The following is a 19,303-nucleotide window of genomic DNA, read 5'->3' on the forward strand; positions in this document are numbered from 1 at the left end:
TATCTTCATTATTAGACAATCTGTCTTTTTCATAAATTACTATAAGAAATTTACATGCATTTATTGACAGTGAAGCTTAGCACATCAGAGGAAGTCAACAAAAGGTTTCATAGGATAGCAAAATACTTAAAAAAACACTACATGAAGTATATTTCTTCAACACTTTGAGGAACAAGCAAGGCAAAGGTATAGTATTCGGGTGCTCACAATTAAAGGCACATGCTGTATTTTACCAAAGACTCTATTTTCAGATAAAATCAGAGAATGCTTGGTATCACACAAATGTTCAATTTACCTAAGCATAAGCTAGTTATGTTTTGAAGCAACTCTCAAAGCACATCACTTCTGGAAGGCAGCAGACACAAAAAGGACAGTCAGTTTTCTTACAGTGGAACATTACAGACCTCTCATCCTCAGCTCCCAGAAAGGAGCACAGCAGAGTCAAGTTACCTTTGTTTGCCTGTAATCACAGAGCAATAGGACAGACGGCCAGGATCCTGACAGGAAAGAGAAGCTGGTGCTGCTCTTTATTCCTGTTAATTTAGTTGCATTTCCTTTATTGCTTTGGAGGACTGGAACTAGGAGTTTAACCCTGGGGCAGGGCCCCCACTACATTGAAAATCCGAGTTCCCTGAGGAGATGGCAAGCCAATGTGGGAAATAACGCAGGGAAGAAGCAACAGATCGGACCAGACAGACCTTAACTCCTTGTTACAAGGGTCCCTGGACTGGAACCCTGAGCAGAGGGAGGGACAGGGTTCCTCTACTGCCTCACTGGGAAGATTAGTGGGAAGTCCTCAGACAAAGGGCTGGGAGGATTTTTGAGCCTGGATATGGACTGTCAATCTGTTGTGAGGTCCTGGGTCTCTTGGGTGACAACAGTGGTTTACCCAGAAAGGGGTGAGGCAAAAAATGACCTGGCCAGAGGGCCAAGGCAAAAGGGTACCATCAGCGGACCTGGTCAGCAAGACTACAGAGAAAAAGCCCCACAATGCTCCACCTATCTTCAAGGCAGCGCATCAGACCTAGTGAATCACGTTGTCACAGCAGTTTCAGGGGAGAGTGAAGAACCACAACATGGTATCCAACAAATTGCAACATGGTGTCCAATTATAATGGCACCTATGAAAATTACTGTCCCCTCTCAAAGAATGAGGCACCCGCCAACATGAGGGACTCCACAGGTAATATGTAACTAGCCTGTACAATGAATACCCTCTAAAAATGCCACAAAACTTGCATGAAGAATGAACCACACAAATCATGCAACTATTCCAGAACAACTTACATTCTTCAATTGAATGGCTCATGAAAAATGGTGAGAAAAGCAGGATTTCTATTTGTTTTATTTCATAAAACATCACTTTTAAAATCAGTGCCTATTTAACTTCTCTGAAATAGTACAATAGGATGCTAACAGAAGCAATCGATAGTCAAGACCTTTTTTAAAAGAGATAGAACAATGCACTCTGAGGAGTAAAATCAAATTCACAATATATTCAATGCTTAATTCCCAGTTTTTTCTAGACCGCTCTCAAGCTATGCTCTCTTTTTAAAACATAAACAGGAAATTTATCTGCATTTACCTGAAGTATTTTATCCCCAGTTTTTAGGGCTTTTGTTCTTCCAGCTGGGCTGTCTTCCAACACTTGTTTGATAAAGATACCTTTAAGTTCCTCTCCATTCTTTAGGCGCTTTATAATAGTTTGTCCACCAACAATACTGATTCCAAGAGACATGTGAGGCTCTCTGAAGACTTCAACACTGTAAAATGCAAGCAGTGCCACATAATTGTATAACTATTAACAGATTTAAATATATAATATTTAATATTCCAAGAATCTAACATAGTTTTTCAGGTTTCATCAATTTACTAGCAATAATGTTTAAAAGAAGCACCTGTTGCTAGTCTCCAGGTGAGCTCACAGTAAGAGCAATAAAAAAAAAACCTCATCAATGAACAAATATAACCCAACAAAACTGTCACCAAACCAACTTGCTTCCCCTCCTACAACCTTTCTCTTCAGAGAAAGTCTGCGTAAAAAATAGGTACCAAGATAAACAAAGTTGAGCTCTATCACTCAAAGCAAATTCTAGAGTGGTGGGCTTCTACTGAGAACAGCTTGCACCAACCTGGCGATACTAATTTGTTAATATTAAGTGTTTCAATACAGAAAACTTCAATTGATATTCAGTTGGCTGAATGTACTAGTGAGAGGTCAAAAAGAATTCCTGCAACTATCTTAGAGTTGTTTGCCATATGTCAGAGGTCATATACATTAGGCTTCTACTTGTGCTGAAGTTTTAGGTTTGTATTATGCCTAACCCTGAATCACACCTTGTTACGTGACCTTTGTACTGCAGGCAGCCAATGTGTTTGAGACGGTACAAAATAAAGCTAAAGTAACCAATTCTTTCTGTAAGAGAAAACGCATTTGATCAACTGGCATATACATTTATCTGGAGGGCAGTCACCTTTCTCAAGGTAAATATTAAAGTATTCACAATTTCCACCGTATTTCAATGTCAGAAATAAAATAAACTGTTCTGATAATAAAACTGTTGTCATGCAACATTATGCAAATAGTTCAGAATTACACAATACTGTCAATTGTATTTTAAATTGCTTTATCTCTATTCCCCCATTCCCTCTTCAAACTTGTCTCTCAAAACAAAGTGAAATAACCTTAACAAGGCCTCCTTAACTGACAAATGGCCTTTCTTTTGTTAAAGATATATAACATACACTGACTGGAAAGAGAGATATCAAAGGAATTATTTCACTTTGCTATCTAGTATGTAGATTAGAAATATTTTTAGGTAGCTTGAAAGTCAAACACTATTGGACCAAATTTTGTGTTAATTCAGAGTTATGCCACTAAGATTAGCAGAGTAACCCATGTACCTGACAGCGGAATTCTGATGTGTAACGTTTCAAACCAGTAGCGAAGAGCTGAACGAGAACTTTCAACTCAACTGCAACACAAAGCTGGCAGCTTTCTAAAATTAGCCATATACACAGAATATATAATCCTTCTCCACTGAACATCTGTTAGCGTTTACAGTATTTAATAAAGCCCAGAGCATCTAACTACCTTAACACTATTCTAGAGCACTCTAAAATAAAAGGGCCATGAAAACAGTCACACATGTGTAAGAAAAGTCTACAGTAAGGAGTGTAATAACTCCTGGAGCCCCCAAGGCTTCAAATGTCTCTTAAACAAAAAAAAAATAATGTAATTATATCAACATACTTTCGGGGTGGTCCCCAATGACTGAAGTTTGGAGTTTCTTCTCCTTCTCCTTCTTCTCGTTCAGGTAATTCACTAATTGGGGGGGGAAAAAGATAACATGTTCCATGCGACACACACTCACACAGGCTTTGACACTTCTGCCATAGCACACAATACATTCTAGCATATTCATGTTTAAATAAAAAATGCTATACAGGAGACTAGATACCCATACTTTAAAATATATACATATAAAGGTTCAAATACAGTTAAGGTTGCAACATAAGCCAAATAAGGTTGGGGAAAAGCAAATTTAAAAACTTTTGTGTAATGGCTTAAACTTGTGCATCTTATTACTGGTTCTATAGGACTCTTTAGACAATAAACATTAGCTAATATGCTATAAATGACATGAATTGTGCACTACAAGCCACAAAAAGCAGTCTAGTCTACTGGCAAGTCAAACTCTTCCTAAAGCCAAATGAGATGTAATGTGAGCAGATCCTGAGCATGCCATTTTATCCCCAAGAGTGGGATGTAATTATATTGCTATACCACATGTGATTCATCTATTCAAAGAATAGCCCAGGCTTCCCCAACAGGAGACTCCACTTGCATGTCCCCACGAGAAAGGAGCACTGGTAGGTGCTCCCACAGAACGAGAGCCCTCTCCACGCATTCTCTGCAGACACAGAGGGCCCAAACTGCCATAGTTACACTGCAAAGGGGGAGCAGAATGGTGAAAGGTGGGGCAAAGACTCCACATGCACTGCAGCAGATTTCATTGCAACACCTCAGAGAGAAGGTTAGAGGCGGGTCAGGGGAAGGCTGAAGACATGGTCAACAGGTCTGATGAGACAGATCCACTAGCCAAAACCTCTACCAAGGAGAAGCGCAGGGGCTGTAGCCAATGTGATACAGATCTGTTAGTGCTCTGCAGCCTGGGTGGTGAGGGTTCAGGCCATTTGGCTACTGCAGAGATCACCTGCAAAATTCAGTTTACTCTAGCTTGTGCAGGAGTCAAAGATTTGACTTCTACGGATTAAAGTTACATTCAGTTCATCAAAACTTTCTGCTCCACTAATCAGCTAACTTAAATTCAAGAGGAAAATAGAAAAGAAGTAAGTGTAAATCATGCACTTCCTCCATACCTGGACAACAGTGCTGCAAGCTGAGTAGAAATGACAGCTCTCCCAGTTTCCTGGCTCCTGGAAAGAATGTAATCCTTCATCTTTTGTTCATCCCTTTCAGCTGCTTCAAGGTAAACTAACTTATGTCTTTTTGAGTCATTCTGAAGCCTCGTACCTGAATGGTAAAATGGCTAGATGTAAAGGTCTCTATATCTATTGTCCTTTTCACTATTAACAGTGTCTAGAAACTACTATACTTGGAAGCATACCTCTCAACTGAGGCCCAAATGTGGAATGTAATGTGTGACTTGAATCATAGAAATGTAGGGCTGGAAGGAACCTGGAGAGGCCATCAAATCAGGGACGGCCCACAACATTTTGGCATCTGAGGTGGGGCGCGCAAATGACACCCCCATGTCCCCTTGCTTGGGCCAAAATTTTGAAAGGTCTAAATTCTGCCTTTTTCCTGTTCTACTCCTCTCATGGTACGGCTCTGCTACCTACCCCAATAAATGAGAACTAACAACTTAAAATGCCTTGTTCAAAAATTTTAAGTAACACTTTACTTTCAAACGCCTGAACAGCAAATGTAACTTTTCTTGTCTGCATAGTAAACACGGGCATTTTTATCTGTTTGAATAATCAAAGTGGTGCTTTCCGTGTCTTCTTGGTTGCAAAGATTTGAACTGCTTCCTGCTGAAGGTCCACAGTCTGGGCCAGTTCATGCTCTATTGAGACGGTTGCAAGGCTGACCAGCCTCTCCCATGTCATTGTGGAGCGTAGATGTGTTTTTATTAACTTCAGCTTGGAAAAGTTGCGTTCTCCACTGGCAACTGTTACAGGAAGTGTTAGAAGTATGCGCAGAGCAACAAAAGCATTTGGAAAGAGGGTGGTCATCTTATTTGTGCACATATATTCCAGAACAGCCTTTGGAGTTGATCCTGCTGAAATGTATCTTGAAAGGGCTTTCAGTTCATCACTTAAATCACTCGCATCAATATCACGCATGCCATCATGTGTCAACACTCTCTCTAGTGCCCTGCATTGCTGGCATAGGTCTTCAGGTATAGTGAGGAGTTTTGGAATATCATACAACATCCCACATATACTGCTGTGTTCCTTGAGCTGCATGAACCGTTCTTCAACTGACTGTATTGCACAATCTAGCACCTGGTTAAAAAATTCAACTTTGAATTGTTGTTTGGGGTCTCTTATGGGATTATCCATGCCTCGTAATGAAAATGTCGTCTTCTTCGGTGACTCTTGATTTCTTCAATGGTTGGGAAAACAGCTTCAGTGTGAAGTTCCTCTGCCAACTTCTGTGCACTCTTCAGAACGTTTGGAAATCCCTCATCTGACCGGTAAAACTGTAGGTATGACTTTGCTTTGTCCAGTTGTTCCATTCCTCCAGAAATAGTCCTGGATCATCCAGACTTAAGAAACTAAACTCAGCAGCATCTGTTTCTTGCACCTCCACCACACTCTTCTCTGATCTACACTTTTCTTCAGGAATGTGCATGGTTACATCCATTTGAGATGGAAATATGGATGCTGAAGTAGCTGCCAGGTCACCTGCACTCTGATTAACTGAAAGATCAGGCATCTCCTCACCACTCACATCCTCACTGGGGCAGGAAGGCTCAGCATGAACATCTGTGTCTATGTATCTCAGGAGAGCTCCTTTCTGCTTAGATAGAAAAGCTTCCTTTGCTTTCTTTTTTTTTTTTCTGAATGCTGCCCCAGGGGGCGTTTTCTTCTTTCACTCATGACTGCTGTTCTGTGCCAGCTATAGGAGCTCTCAACACTCAGTTGAAGGGAACAAATAAGCAGGCCGGTAGCAGGGCCTGAGCGAGGAAGATGATAGCATCATAGGGGTCTAACTGGCTCCTACTACTTCAGTAGACTGCCTGTTCTCCTCAGATGGGTTCAGGGAAGCAGCAGGAAACAGGAAGCTCCCCGAGAAGCTGGTGTTAATTACTCCAGGCTCCTGGGGTGATAGAGAGGTACATAAGAGGCTCCTCCTCCTCTTTCTCCCTGCAGCTCCTGCTGCTTTCTGTTATTCCCTCTCACCTTTTCTCCCTGCCTGTTATGTCTCTTGTGCCCTCCTTCCCCCAGCACAGCACTCCACCATCTCTGTGCATCTAGAGCAGAAAGAATACATATGCACCAGCAGCAGACACAATTTTCTACACTCTGGGTCCTAGTGGCTCCCCCTCCCCCCACAGTCTGGCATCTGAGGCGGCCGCCTCAGTTCGCCTCATGGTAAGGCCAGCCCTGCATCAAATCCAGCCTCCCAGCATTTAGGCAGGACTAAGTAAACCTACAACATCCCTGACATGTGCTTTTTTAATCTGTTCTTAAAAACCTCCAATGATGGGAGTTCCACAACCTCCCTTGGAAGCCTCTTTCAGAGTTTAATTACCCTTTATAGTTCGAAAGTTTTTCCTAATATTCTAACCTAACCTCCCTTGATGCAGATTAAGCCTGTTACTTCTTATCCTACCTTCAGTGGCCATAGAGAACAATTGATCACTGTTCTCTTTATAATAGCCCTTAGCATATTTGAAAGCTATTGTCAGGTCCCACTTCAATCTTCTTTTCTCAAGGTTAAACATGCCTAGTTTTTTTTTTAACCTTTCCTCACAGGTCAGGTTTTGTAAACTTTTACTGTTTTGTTTTGTTTTGTTTTAACTCTCCTCTTGACTCTCTCCAATTAATCCACATCTTTCCAAAAGTATGGCACCCAAAATTGGACACAGAATTCCAGCTTAGGCCTCCCCAGTGACGAGTGGAGTGGAACAATTACCCTGTGTTTTACATATAACACTCCTGTTAATGATTTATCCTTTGTCAAAACTGCATCACATAGTTGGCTCATATTCAAATTGTGATCTACTAGAACCCTCAGATCCTGTGCAGCAATACTACTGCCTAGCCACTTATTCTCCATTTTGTAGATGTGCATTTGATTTTTCCTTCTTAAGTGAAGTACTTTGCATTTGCCTTTATTGAATATCATCTTGTTAATTTCAGAACAATTCTCTAACGTGTCGTGATAGTTTTGAATTCTAATTCTGTCCTCAAAAGTGCTTGCAACCACTCCTGGTTTAGCATCATCTGCAAGCTTGATAAGAATAATCTCTCCTTCATTATCCAAGTCATGAATGAAAATTCTGAATTAATATCAGACCCAGGACTGTCTGCTGTCTGACCCCACTAAATATGCCCTCCTAGTTTGATAGCCAATCATTAATAACTACTCTGAGAACGGTCTTTCCGTCAGTTGTGCACCACCTACAGCAATTTAATCTGGAGTACCTTTCCCTAGTTTATGAGAATGTTATGTGAAAATGTGTCAAAAGCCTTATTAAAATAGAGATATAGCACATCTACAGCTTCCCACATATCCACTAGGCCAGTAACCTTGTCAAAGGAGGAAATTAGGTTGGTTTGGCATGATTTGTTCTTGACAAATTCACAATGGCTATTCCTTATAATCCTATTATCCTCTAGCTGCACACAAATTGATGATTAAATTTGTTCCAGTATTTCTCCACGTACCAAAGTTAGGCTGACTGGTCAACTCCATGGGTCCTCTTTGTTCCACTTTAAATACCAATACTATCTTTGCCCTTCTTCAGACCTCTGGGACCACACCCATCTTCCTGGAGTTCTCGAAGATAATTGCTAATTGTTGAAAGATTGCTTCAGATACTTCCTTAAGTACCCTAGAATTAATTTCATCAGGCCTGCTGACTTGAATACATTAACATATCTAAATATTCTTTAACTAAGACTCAACGAGGGACACAGAACAACCATTCATGCAGGAAACTTAAAATGCTGCTGGGGACTCACTCCTGCTGCATAAATAATATAACCTCAGTTCAGCAATTCTATATTTCTGGTGTAAATAATTTTCAGAGACAACAGAGAATGCTAGAGGACTGAAATGAGAGATGCTCCTTGTAATAGGATACATTGAGAAGTGTGCTTAGAAATACAGGCCTCCATCCTGCAAAGAGAACCATGCAGACAGATGCCTGTGCCTGCCTGGAATCCCACTGAAATCAAGGGAGATGTCATTCATTTTTCATTCCATAGGCTCTGTGTAAGAGCAAGAGAGTCTGTCCACACAGTTCTCTCTGCTGGAAAGGGGGGTGGTATAACAAAACAAAACAAAAAAATCAATCTCCTTCACCCAGCCACTGAGTGTTTTCCCAGACTGACCAATAAATTACTTACACTGATAGAAGACAGAGCAGTATTTTACCATCAATTTTAAGGAAAATCATGATTTTGGCCTTGCAGAGACATCACAAATCATGGAATAGTGGTGAAAATAATTAAATGTCACCAGCTCAGTCCCAAAGATTAAATTATTAAGAAAATGCTATTTAAATTATTTTTTTAGGGAGCACCTTGAGCTTTTCAGGGTGTTCACTACCTCTCATTTTTCATGATCTGTGGCTATCCCTTGTCCTGACATGGTGGCATAATGGAAACTGCCTGTAAAACATTAAGCCCTGCCAGTGGTGTCCATCACAATGTTATAATTTACTCTTCTGTTCATTCATTATCTACAAAGAGTACCAACTGGATCCTTCTTTGGAAACTCCACCCATTTAGGGAATCATAGGACTGGAAGAGACCTCTCAAAGTATTCTAGTCCAGTCCCCTGCACTCATGGCAGGACTAAGTATTATCTAGAGCATCCTTGACAGTTGTTTATCTAACCTGCTCTTAAAAATCTCCAATGATGGAGATTCCACAACCTCCCTGGGAAATTTTTTCCAATATTTAACCACCCTGACAGTTAGGAAGCTTTTCCTAATGTCCGACCTAAACCGCCCTTGCTACAATTTAAGCCCATTGCTTCTTGTCCTATCCTCATTGGTTAAGGAAAACAATTTTTCTCCCTCCTCCTTGTAATAACTTTTCATGTACTTGAAAACTGTTATCATGTCTTCTCTTCTTCAGACTAAACAAATCCAATTTTTTCAATCTTCCCTTATAGGTCATGTTTTCTAGACCTTTAATCATTTTTGTTGCTTTACTCTGGACTCTCTCCATATTTGTCCACATCTTTCCTGAAATGTGGCATCCAGAACTGGCCACAATACTCCAGCTGAGGCCTAATCAGCACGGAGTAGAGCAGAAGAATTTCTTCTTGCGTTTTGTTTACAACACTCTTACTAATACATCTCAAAATGATGTTGATTTTTTTTTTGCAACAGTGTACTGTTCACTCATATTTAGTTTGTGATCCATTATGACCCCAGTACTCCTTCCTAGACAGTCATTTCCCATTTTGTACGTGCGTAACTGACTGTTCCTTCCTAAATGGAGTACTTTGCATTTGTCCTTATTGAAATTCATCCTATTTATTTCACATCATTTCCCGAGTTTGCCCAGATCATTTTGAATTTTAATCCTATCCTCCAAAGCATTTGCAACCCCTGCCAGCTTGGTGTCATTTGCAAACTTTAGAAGTGTACTCTCTATGCCAGGGGTTCTCAAACATCATTGCACCACAACCCCCTTCCAACAACAGTTACTTTAAGACCATGAGGGGGGAAGGGCCTCTGTCCATGCCTCGCCACCCCAGGGAAGGGGAGTGGGGGCAGAGCCCAAGCCCCGCTGCCCCAGATGGGGATGGAGCTTGAGCCCCAGGTCCCAGCAAGTCTAATGCTGGCCCTGGCACCCATTCAAATGAGGTTGCGACCCAGTTTGGAGTCCCAACCCACTGTTTGAGAACCAGGGCTCTATGCCATTAGCTAAATCATTGATGAAGATATTGAACAGAATCAGATGCAGAACTCATCGCTGTGGGACCCCACTCAATACGCCATTCCAGCTTGACGGTGAACTGATAACTACTCTCTGGGAATGGTTTTCCAATGGTTTTCCATTTATGCACCCACCTTATAGTAGCTCCATCTAGGTTGTATTTCCCTAGTTTGTTTATGAGAAGGTCATGTGAGACAGTATCGGAAGCCTTACTAAAGTCAAGATATACCACATCTATCACTTCCCCCCATCCACAGGGCTTTTACCCTCTCAGAGAAAGCTATCAGGTTGCTTTGACACGATTTGTTCTTGACAAATCCATGCTGACTATTACTTATCACCTTATGATTTTCTAGGTGTTTGCAAATTGATTGCTTAATTAATTGCTCCATTATTTTTCTAGGTACCGAAGCTAAGCTGACTGGTCTGTAATTGTCCAGGTTGTCCTTATTTCCCTTTTTTTCCTGATGGGCACTATGTTTGCCCTTTTCCAGTCCTCTGGAATCTCTACCATCTTCCATGACTTTTCAGAGATAATCGCTAATGGCTCAGATATCTCCTCAGTCAGTTCCTTGAGTACTCTAGTCTGTATTTCATCAGGTCCTGGTGACTTGAAGACATCTAACTCCTCTGAGTAATTTTTAACTTGTTCTTTCCCTGTTTTAGCCTCTGATCCTACCTCATTTTCACTGGCATTTGCTATGTTAGACATTGAATCGCTACTAACCTTTTTTTTTTTTTTTTTTTGGGGGGGGGGGGGGCAGGGGAGAAGGTCATTTAGCACTCCTGCCATTTCCACATTTTCTGTTATTGTCTTCCCCCTCTCATTGAGTAATCGGCCTATGTTGTCCTTGGTCTTCCTCTTGCTTCTAATATATTTGTAGAATATTTTCTTGTTACCCTTTATGTTTCTAGCTAGTTTAATCTTATTTTGTGCCTTGGCCTTTCTAATTTTGTCCTGACATATTTGTGTTATTTGTTTATATTCATCCTTTGTAATTTGACCTAGTTTCCACTTTTTGTAGGACTCTTTTTGAGTTTCAGATCACTGAAGGTCTCCTGGTTAAGCAAGGGTGGTCTCTGGCCATATTTCCTATCTTTCCTATGCTCTTGTACCCTTAATAATGTCTCTTCGAAAAACTACCAACTATCGAACTGTTTTTCCCCTAAGACTTGCTTGCCAGGGGACCTTACCTACAAACTCCCTGAGTTAGCTAAAGTCTGCCTTCTTAAAATCCATTATCTTTATTGTGCTGTTTTCCCCTCCTACCATTCCTTAGAAATATGAACGCTGCCATTTCATGATCACTTTCACCTAAGCTGCCTTCCACTTCCAAATTCTCAACCAGTTCCTCCCAAAGTTGCTCCCCTGGGACAAGGTAAGGTTTGCAGACCAGAACATTTGAGGATGCTCCAGAACTCTGAGGACCAGTGGATGCCCATCTAGGACCACATTCAGAAGATAAGAGAAACCAAAGGGATCATGTAGGCTAGGCAGGGTAGCGATCACATCATGAGCTGCAGCTTTCTGAGCTGAGTACTTGCTGCAGAACTGGTGAACTTTGCATTTTTTGTGTTACATACAGGTCCACTGTTAGCACGCCCCAATGACTGGAGATCAGGTGGATGATGTCCTCTTTCAGAGACCATTCATAGAATCATAGAATATCAGGGTTGGAAGTGACCTCAGGAGATCATCTAGTCCAACCCCCTGCTCAATGCAGGACCAATCCCCAATTTTTGCCCCAGATCCCTAAATGGCCCCCTCAAGGATTGAACTCACAACCCTGGGTTTAGCAGGCCAATGCTCAAACCACTGAGCTATCCCTCCCCCCATTCTCCAGGGAACATCTTGGATCTACGACACCAGCCAGCTTTAAAGCTTGGGGCTCAAACTGAGAGAAAGGTCTACTCTGTCTGTCCAAACATTGAGAGTGTGAGATTGCACAAATATGATGGACAGCACCCCATCATAAAATTGTTAATGCCTCTTATTGACTCCAATATTGCCAAATATAGGTTAACAAAAATTTAAAAAAAAAAAAAAACCTGAATGCAGATTTACTTGCAGTAAAAGTTGCTTCATTTCTGAGGTAGTGGTGAAGGTCCTTCACAACCAACAATGGAAAGTGATTTAGGGCTCAATCCTGCAAACACTTATGGAGTATAAGTAGTTCCAATGGAGTCCTAACTATATAGGGGAAACTGACAACACAAGAGTCAAATGCATATAGCAGACATGCTAAAAACAACAACTGAGAAACAGTAGCATTATTTTCTCTGGTCTCTTTCAGCTACAGTCACTAAGGATTACTTACTTACTTCTAACAATAAGTAGGTAAATATTTTCAGAGAAACACATGGGATTTTGAAGTTGAGGGGATCCTTTTAAAGGAAGGCATCAAAGCCAGACCATCGTCTTGAGAGAGTATGATTCATACTGTGGATACTACCTCGTTTGAAAGATATGAACAAAACTGTATTGCAAAATGAAAGTTAATTTTGTAAATGAGATTAATGCATTAAAAAAAAAAAAAAGCTTTTTACAAACCTAAATCCAGTTTGCTTTTTGCTATGGACTCAGTCATTTCAATATCATCAAATATGGCTGTTTGGCAGTTGTTCTCCATTGTGGCTTCATACTTCATGGGAGAGAAAAGACAAGTTAAAAATTAGACAGCATTGGCCTTGCCCCATAGAGCAGTATTTGACATAAACATTGATTTTACAGCAAACATTCACATTTTTCGTAACTACTTAACATTTTTTTGGATAATTATGAATTTAATTGCTCATTTAGGCAACATCAGTGGTGAGTGTGAACAATGTCAGGTGTGATTAAAATACAAAATGAACTTCATACTATGTACCTGTTTTGCAACCCAGAAAGGAAGCAAGGGGGTTTTCACCTGACACTTATGTGGAATAACCACAGTTTTACATCAATATCACATTCACCAGAAGCTGCATTTTGGCAACTTTACATAGAGAGCACAGGCCTACAAGAGATGAAAGACCAAACGTTCTATTCCCCGCTAAAACCTCTGTGGCCCTAAACAAGTCACTTAACATTTCTACCTCAATTTCTTCATCTGGAAACTGAGGATAAAATTGACTTGCATTGGCAAACTAGGTACATGGAAAACCAGTTTCATCCCTTTCTTTTCAGGGGGATGCAAGAACAGAAAGCAAACTCAGAGGGGAAAGAAATTCTCAGAGTATTAGAGGATGCAAAATTTTCATTCACATATTGTGCCCTATGCTGTCTCCCTCCCTCCCAGACCCAGTATTATCTGTCTGTCACAATCTCTTTCCTCCTCATCATTTCCTGTTGTACTGCTCCACTCGGTGTCTTACAAAGCAGCTGCCCTCAGTGGAACTGACAAACATCCAGATCTCTAAGGCTTGTCTTCATTGCCGCATTAGCTCAAGTTAGCCACTCAGTTATTATCTCTCGATCTAGAGTAGCTTAAGTAACAGCAGTCCCACTGCAAAATAATTGAGCCGCACAGAGGGCTTGGATTAGCAGCACACAGTAGTTGAGTCCCCACTGCTCTACTAGCTCCAGCATCAGCAGCACTCGAGCCTCAACCCATGCCCCCAACAGGCTGGCTAGCTAGCCTGAATTTAAAGCACCAATGAACTCGAGCTAGAGATGTGTGTGCTTGAACAGCAGCTGGGTTTTGGGGCAACACTCGAGTTATAGCTTGAGCTAACAATGCAGCACAGGCAGCCCTCAAGACATTCTGCGCTGGTGCGATAAGAGATCAGGATGACAGTCAGTTTCACGGACGTGCCGCAGTACTGCAGAAAAACAAGAGACAGAAGTTAGAAGATGGCAAGGAGAGCTTTGAATCTCCTGTGCTCCAATAAGAGATGATGGAAGACACACCTGTCAAGTTATATCAAAGACGCAGATCGAAGGGTCACCAAAGGGAGCCATCGTTAGTTCTGCAGCCTTAACAACATAGCAAATTATTTGCCAAATGGTGATCAATATTCAGCAAGAAAATACATTTTAGTAAATACATGAGATTTTAAGAATGTGTTAAGTGCAAGAGAATAATATCCATTGGTATCTACTTGATGTACTGAGAGATCTTGTCTAAATTAATTATGTCAAAATCCACCTAACCATAAAAAACAAGAGTAAAAAAATCGCGATAGAAAACAAGTCCAAATCCTGCATCAGTATCTGCTAGCTGGTCTCCTACCCATTTCACTGGGACTCTGTAGAGTTACAAGGGAGCCATACTAGCTGATCCTGATGCAGGATTGAAACCAGGGTAACATTTCTTACCATTTCTTCATCATCATACAGGTAATGTGGGGACTGCTTAGCATTTGTGCTAATAAGGGATCTTAAATCTGGTGTTTTAGTTGGCTCAAGTTGCTTCACCCATTCTCCAATCGAAACGAGGTTCTTCCCAGCAGGTGGAGTTGTGTCCTTTACATGGGATGAGGCATATGTAAAATAATCCGGGTCCACATCATACTCTTCATCCACTAACATTTCCCGCTCTTCACCAATTTCCTCTATTTTAGCCTTAAGGAATTCATGCATTTCCCAGGACTCCTTATGGTCTGTTTCGTTCTGAGGTAGCAGAAACGGCATCCCCAAATCCAGAAGTGGTTCATCAACAAGTTCTTCCTGAAAGAGCGTTTCATCTCTAAAACCCTGCATAAAACATTACAGAGTATAGATTTGACATCGTGCTTCCTGCAAGCTCTCTTATAGTTGTGTTTTACGTCAGGCACATTTTAATATTACAACCACTGTTCTGTTTTTTAAACGAGTATCCGTTAGCTTTTACATTTTAGCAGAAGCAGCTAAACTGGAACTTTGAAACTTGCCCTGATTTACCATTTTTACGAAGACAGACATGACTTTTTTAAAACAATAAAGAAATGAAAGTTGGGAGCAACTCAACTATTCCTGGAGCTATAGGAAAAAGCAAGTCTGGGTGGAAGCTGGGGAATGGGAATTGTTAGACAGTATTTTTTAAGAGCTGCAGGAAAAAGCCTAAATAAATCTAACAAAACATTCTGAGGATTTATCTGCCATCCCACTACGCAAGCATGCATATCATCATCAGTTTAATCAGGAAGGCATCCCTTGCTTATTCCACACAATCCTTTAATTAAAAGGCCAACATCTCACCCTCCAGAGTCAGATCAATCCACTCATCTCACCAGCTGAAATACTAATCCAGGAAAGGGTGCCTGCCATTACCCTTTTTAGAGCTGCTTCTTTGAAGTGTGCCAACTTGACACAACAGCGATTAGATAGATTGGTGGGCTGAGGCAATAACTAACACTGGTGAGTGACAGACCAGTTTTGGTGGGGGTTTTTTAAAAAAAACCAAACAAACAAAAAACAAAACAATTTTACACACATTAGGTTCATTACAAGCAGTGACAGCTAGAGAAGAGTTGCAGGAGAATTTGAGACTCTAGGGCCAGAGGTCAATACCTTTACTGCTATTAAGTAGTATGTTACTCCATGAGAAGCCCACTGAAGTCAAAATATGAAGTAAGGTCCTACTGTATCAAAGAGAAGGTATCAAACTCCAGCTCCTCATGTCCCTGAAGTCTGTGGCAAAGCGGGGACTCGCAGATCCTAGGCTAGCACCCCAACCATGGGATAACAAACAGCCTTTTCCTAAAGAAACCCTGCTTACACACCTTTCCCCCCCCACCTTGAATTAATAATTGATCGCTATTAGCAGTAGATCTAACATTCTTACTTCATATCACCTTTCATATTCAAGATAAGACAATGCATCTTAACATAATGGGTTAGAAAATAAGGTAGCCCAGTATCTCTGTAGGCAAGGTGTCACATATACATTCAGCATTAGCTCACAAAAAGCCTTGAATCTTAGAATTTGTTTTAGAGAGGGATTGTTTACCAGAATACACAGCTCATCCCAGACTCCTGTTTTCCCACCAGACAGAATGAACCCTGGATTGACACCTCTCCTGAAGGACACTTGTTTTTGGGAGGTGAGAGGGGGCTTTTAGAACCTCCATTCCTTCTAAACTATTTTAACTAGAACGAAACAGCAGCCAAATACCTGTGGTGCCTCAAGCATTATTGATGAATTAATATCATTTACTGGAGATGCAGAGTTGTCTTTAATGGTGCTGGGATCCACAATGCAAAAGTTCTCCTCCTCTTTGCTTTCTCCCTATAAAGGCAGTTGAAGCATACATTAGCATTAAAAACACCATCAGGAAGGCAAAAAAAGCCCCAAATTCTTAAAATAAATAAATAAAAAAATAAATAAAAAGGTGGGGCTTTTGGGGAGAGGGAGGAAAGGACCATGGAGAAGGAGAGAATGAGGAAGGGGAAGGAGAATAGAATTTGTTTTACTATAAATTGAAAGGATAAAAAGATAGGTTTACATAAAAAATAAAATAAAAGAAGTAGAGCTGTCAAGCAATTAAAAAATAATTCTGATTAATTACACAATTAAAAAAATTGTAATTAATTGCACAATTAATCACACTGTTAAACAACAGAATCCCATTTATTTAAATATTTTTGGATGTTTTCTACATTTTCAAATATATAGATTTCAATTACAACACAGATTATAAAGTGTATAGTGCTGATTTTATTACAAATATTTGCACTGTAAATAACAAAAGAAATTAGTATTTTTCAATTCACCATATATGAATACTGTAGTGCAATCTCTTTATCATGAAAGTTGAACCTACAAATGTAGAATTATGTACAAAAAAAACTGCACTTAAGAATAAAACAATGTAAAACTTTAATGTCCACAAGTCCACTCAGTCCTACTTATTTGTCTGAGCAATTGGCTAAACAAGAAGTTTGTTTACATTTGCAGGAGATAATGTTGCCCGCTTCTTGTTTACAATGTCACCTGAAATTGAGAACAGGTGTTCGCGTGGCACTGTTGTAGCTGGCATCGCAAGATATTTATGAACCAGATGCGCTAAAGATTCATATGTCCCTTCATGCTTTGACCACATTCCAGAGAACATGAGTCCATGCTGATGATGGGTTCTACTCGATAACGATCCAAAGCAGTGTGGACAGATGCATGTTCATTTTCATCATCTGAGTCAGATGCCACCAGCACAAGGTTGATTTTTTTTTTTTTGGTGGTTCGGGTGCTGTAGTTTCCACATTGGAGTGCTGCTCTTTTAAGACTTCTGAAAGCGTGCTCCACACCTTGTCCCTCTCAGATTTTGGAAGGCACTTCAGATTTTTAAACCTTGGGTCAAGTGCTGTAGCTGTCTTTAGAAATCTCACATGGGTACCCTCTTTGTGTTTTGTAAAGTCTACAGTGAAACGGTTCTTAAAATTAACAACATGTGCTGGGTCATCATCCGAGACTGCTATAACATGAAATATATGGCAGAATGCGGGTAAAACAGAGCAGGAGACATACAATTCTCCCCCAAGGAGTTCAGTCACAAATTTAACTAACACATTTTTTTAACGAGCCTCATCAGCATGGAAGCATGTCCTCTGGAATGGTGGCCGAAGCACAAAAGGACATATGGATGTTTAGCATATCTGACATGTAAATACCTTGCAATGCCGGCTACAAAAGTGCCTTGTGAATGCCTGTTCTCAATTTCAGGTGACACTGTAAATAAGAAACGGGCAGCGTTATAAACAAACTTGTTTGTCTTAGTGATTGGCTGAACAAGAAGTAGGACTGAGTGGACTTGTAGGCTTAAAGTTTTACATTGTTTTGTTTTTGAGTGCAGTTATGTAACAAAAAATCTGTTTGTAAGTTGCACTTTCACGATAAAGAGATTGCATTACAGTACTTGTATGAAGTGAATTGAAAAATACTATCTCTTTTGTTTGTCATTTTTACAGTGCAAATATTTGTAATAAAAGTAATATAAAGTGAACACTGTACACTTTGTAGTCTGCATTATAACTGAAATCAATATATTTGAAAATGTAGAAAAACATCCAAAATATTTAATACATTTCAATTGGTATTCTATTGTTTACCAGAACAATTAAAACTGTGATTAATCACGATTAATTTTTTGAGTTAACTGTGATTAATCGACAGCCCTAACAAGAGACAAAGGGGAAAGAAGCTATATAAAGATATAGGCAAGTACATACTTTTTTTTTTTTTTTTTTAAATTGGAAAGAATTCAAAAACCTTGTTACATTCCTCTTTCAGGGCTTCTTTGTCTGTTTATACTGCAAGCACTTCATGGCCTCGGGTCTTATTATATGGCGCTACACAAATAAACTTAATTAATGAACAATAAAGCAGCGTTGTCAAGTCTGCTGTATGGTCCCAAATCCAAAAAGTATCCCTATTCAGGACAGTACTTATGTTCTTAACTTCAAGCACGTGCTTAAGTCCTACTGATTGGGGCTTAAGCACATATTTTGAGTTAAACGTGTGCTTCAGTGATGTCTTGAATAGGGACAGACTTAAACAACATGCTTTGTTGAATTGGGGCTTATGTACACGTTACACCCATACGTGTCACTGTTGTGACAACATAGAATAAATTAAAAAACATAGAATAAATAAAAAAGTCCTTACCACCAAAGGCTTGCAGATGCCAAGGCGAATAGTACCTGGGGGCACAGATTTCAACACTTCTACCGCCTCTGCTAGAGTGGCATTGTCCAAATATTTCTCATTTACAAAAACCAGGCGGTCGCCTGGTAACAGTTCACCCCCGCGTTCGGCTACTCCACCCGCTACCAGGGAGCTGATCACAATGGCCGTTCTTGTTGGATCTAGGGGATCCTGAAAAAGCAGGCCCAACAAAACCCAATAAATGCATTGTGTTATTTATTTTGAATATACAAAAGAATAACTAATCTTATGCTGGGGGGCTATCCCATAGGTTACAAACACACACAACAAAAGGACGGTCCACGAATATAACCACCCTAACAGCCTGAAAGACAGAGAGAGGAAAAAATGGGCACTGTAGCATGCTCAGAAGACTAACAAATCCAGGCTCTGGAGCAAGCTGATTTATGCCTTCCTAAAGCAGCTCTCTCAAGTGAAAGAGGGGACAGGCCAAGCTGCAGATAGAAAAGCAGCGCTGGCTCCTTCACAACCCCTCTAGTCCACCCTATTATGACCAAAAGCCAGACAATGTCCATGCATATGATTTT

The 19,303-nt window shown here is 40.4% G+C and overlaps 1 protein-coding gene across 8 annotated transcripts in view; it reads right to left on the reverse strand.

Annotated features, from left to right (window-relative positions):
- Positions 1–19,303, reverse strand: part of PATJ (PATJ crumbs cell polarity complex component) — a 210,404-nt gene that overhangs the window by 117,514 nt on the left and 73,587 nt on the right. For all 8 annotated transcript variants that reach the window (XM_043552634.1, XM_037906549.2, XM_027821512.3 and 5 more), the window contains 7 exons: positions 18,717–18,926; positions 16,230–16,343; positions 14,453–14,830; positions 12,704–12,794; positions 4,384–4,537; positions 3,254–3,325; positions 1,586–1,763 (listed from right to left, as the gene is read on the reverse strand). In XM_043552634.1, the coding sequence (XP_043408569.1) occupies positions 1,586–1,763; positions 3,254–3,325; positions 4,384–4,537; positions 12,704–12,794; positions 14,453–14,830; positions 16,230–16,343; positions 18,717–18,926 (1,197 nt within the window). The remainder of the gene's footprint in view (positions 1–1,585; positions 1,764–3,253; positions 3,326–4,383; positions 4,538–12,703; positions 12,795–14,452; positions 14,831–16,229; positions 16,344–18,716; positions 18,927–19,303) is intronic.

Source organism: Chelonia mydas, chromosome 8 (genome assembly GCF_015237465.2).
Source record: "Chelonia mydas isolate rCheMyd1 chromosome 8, rCheMyd1.pri.v2, whole genome shotgun sequence".
Classification (NCBI taxonomy): Eukaryota; Metazoa; Chordata; order Testudines; family Cheloniidae; genus Chelonia; species Chelonia mydas.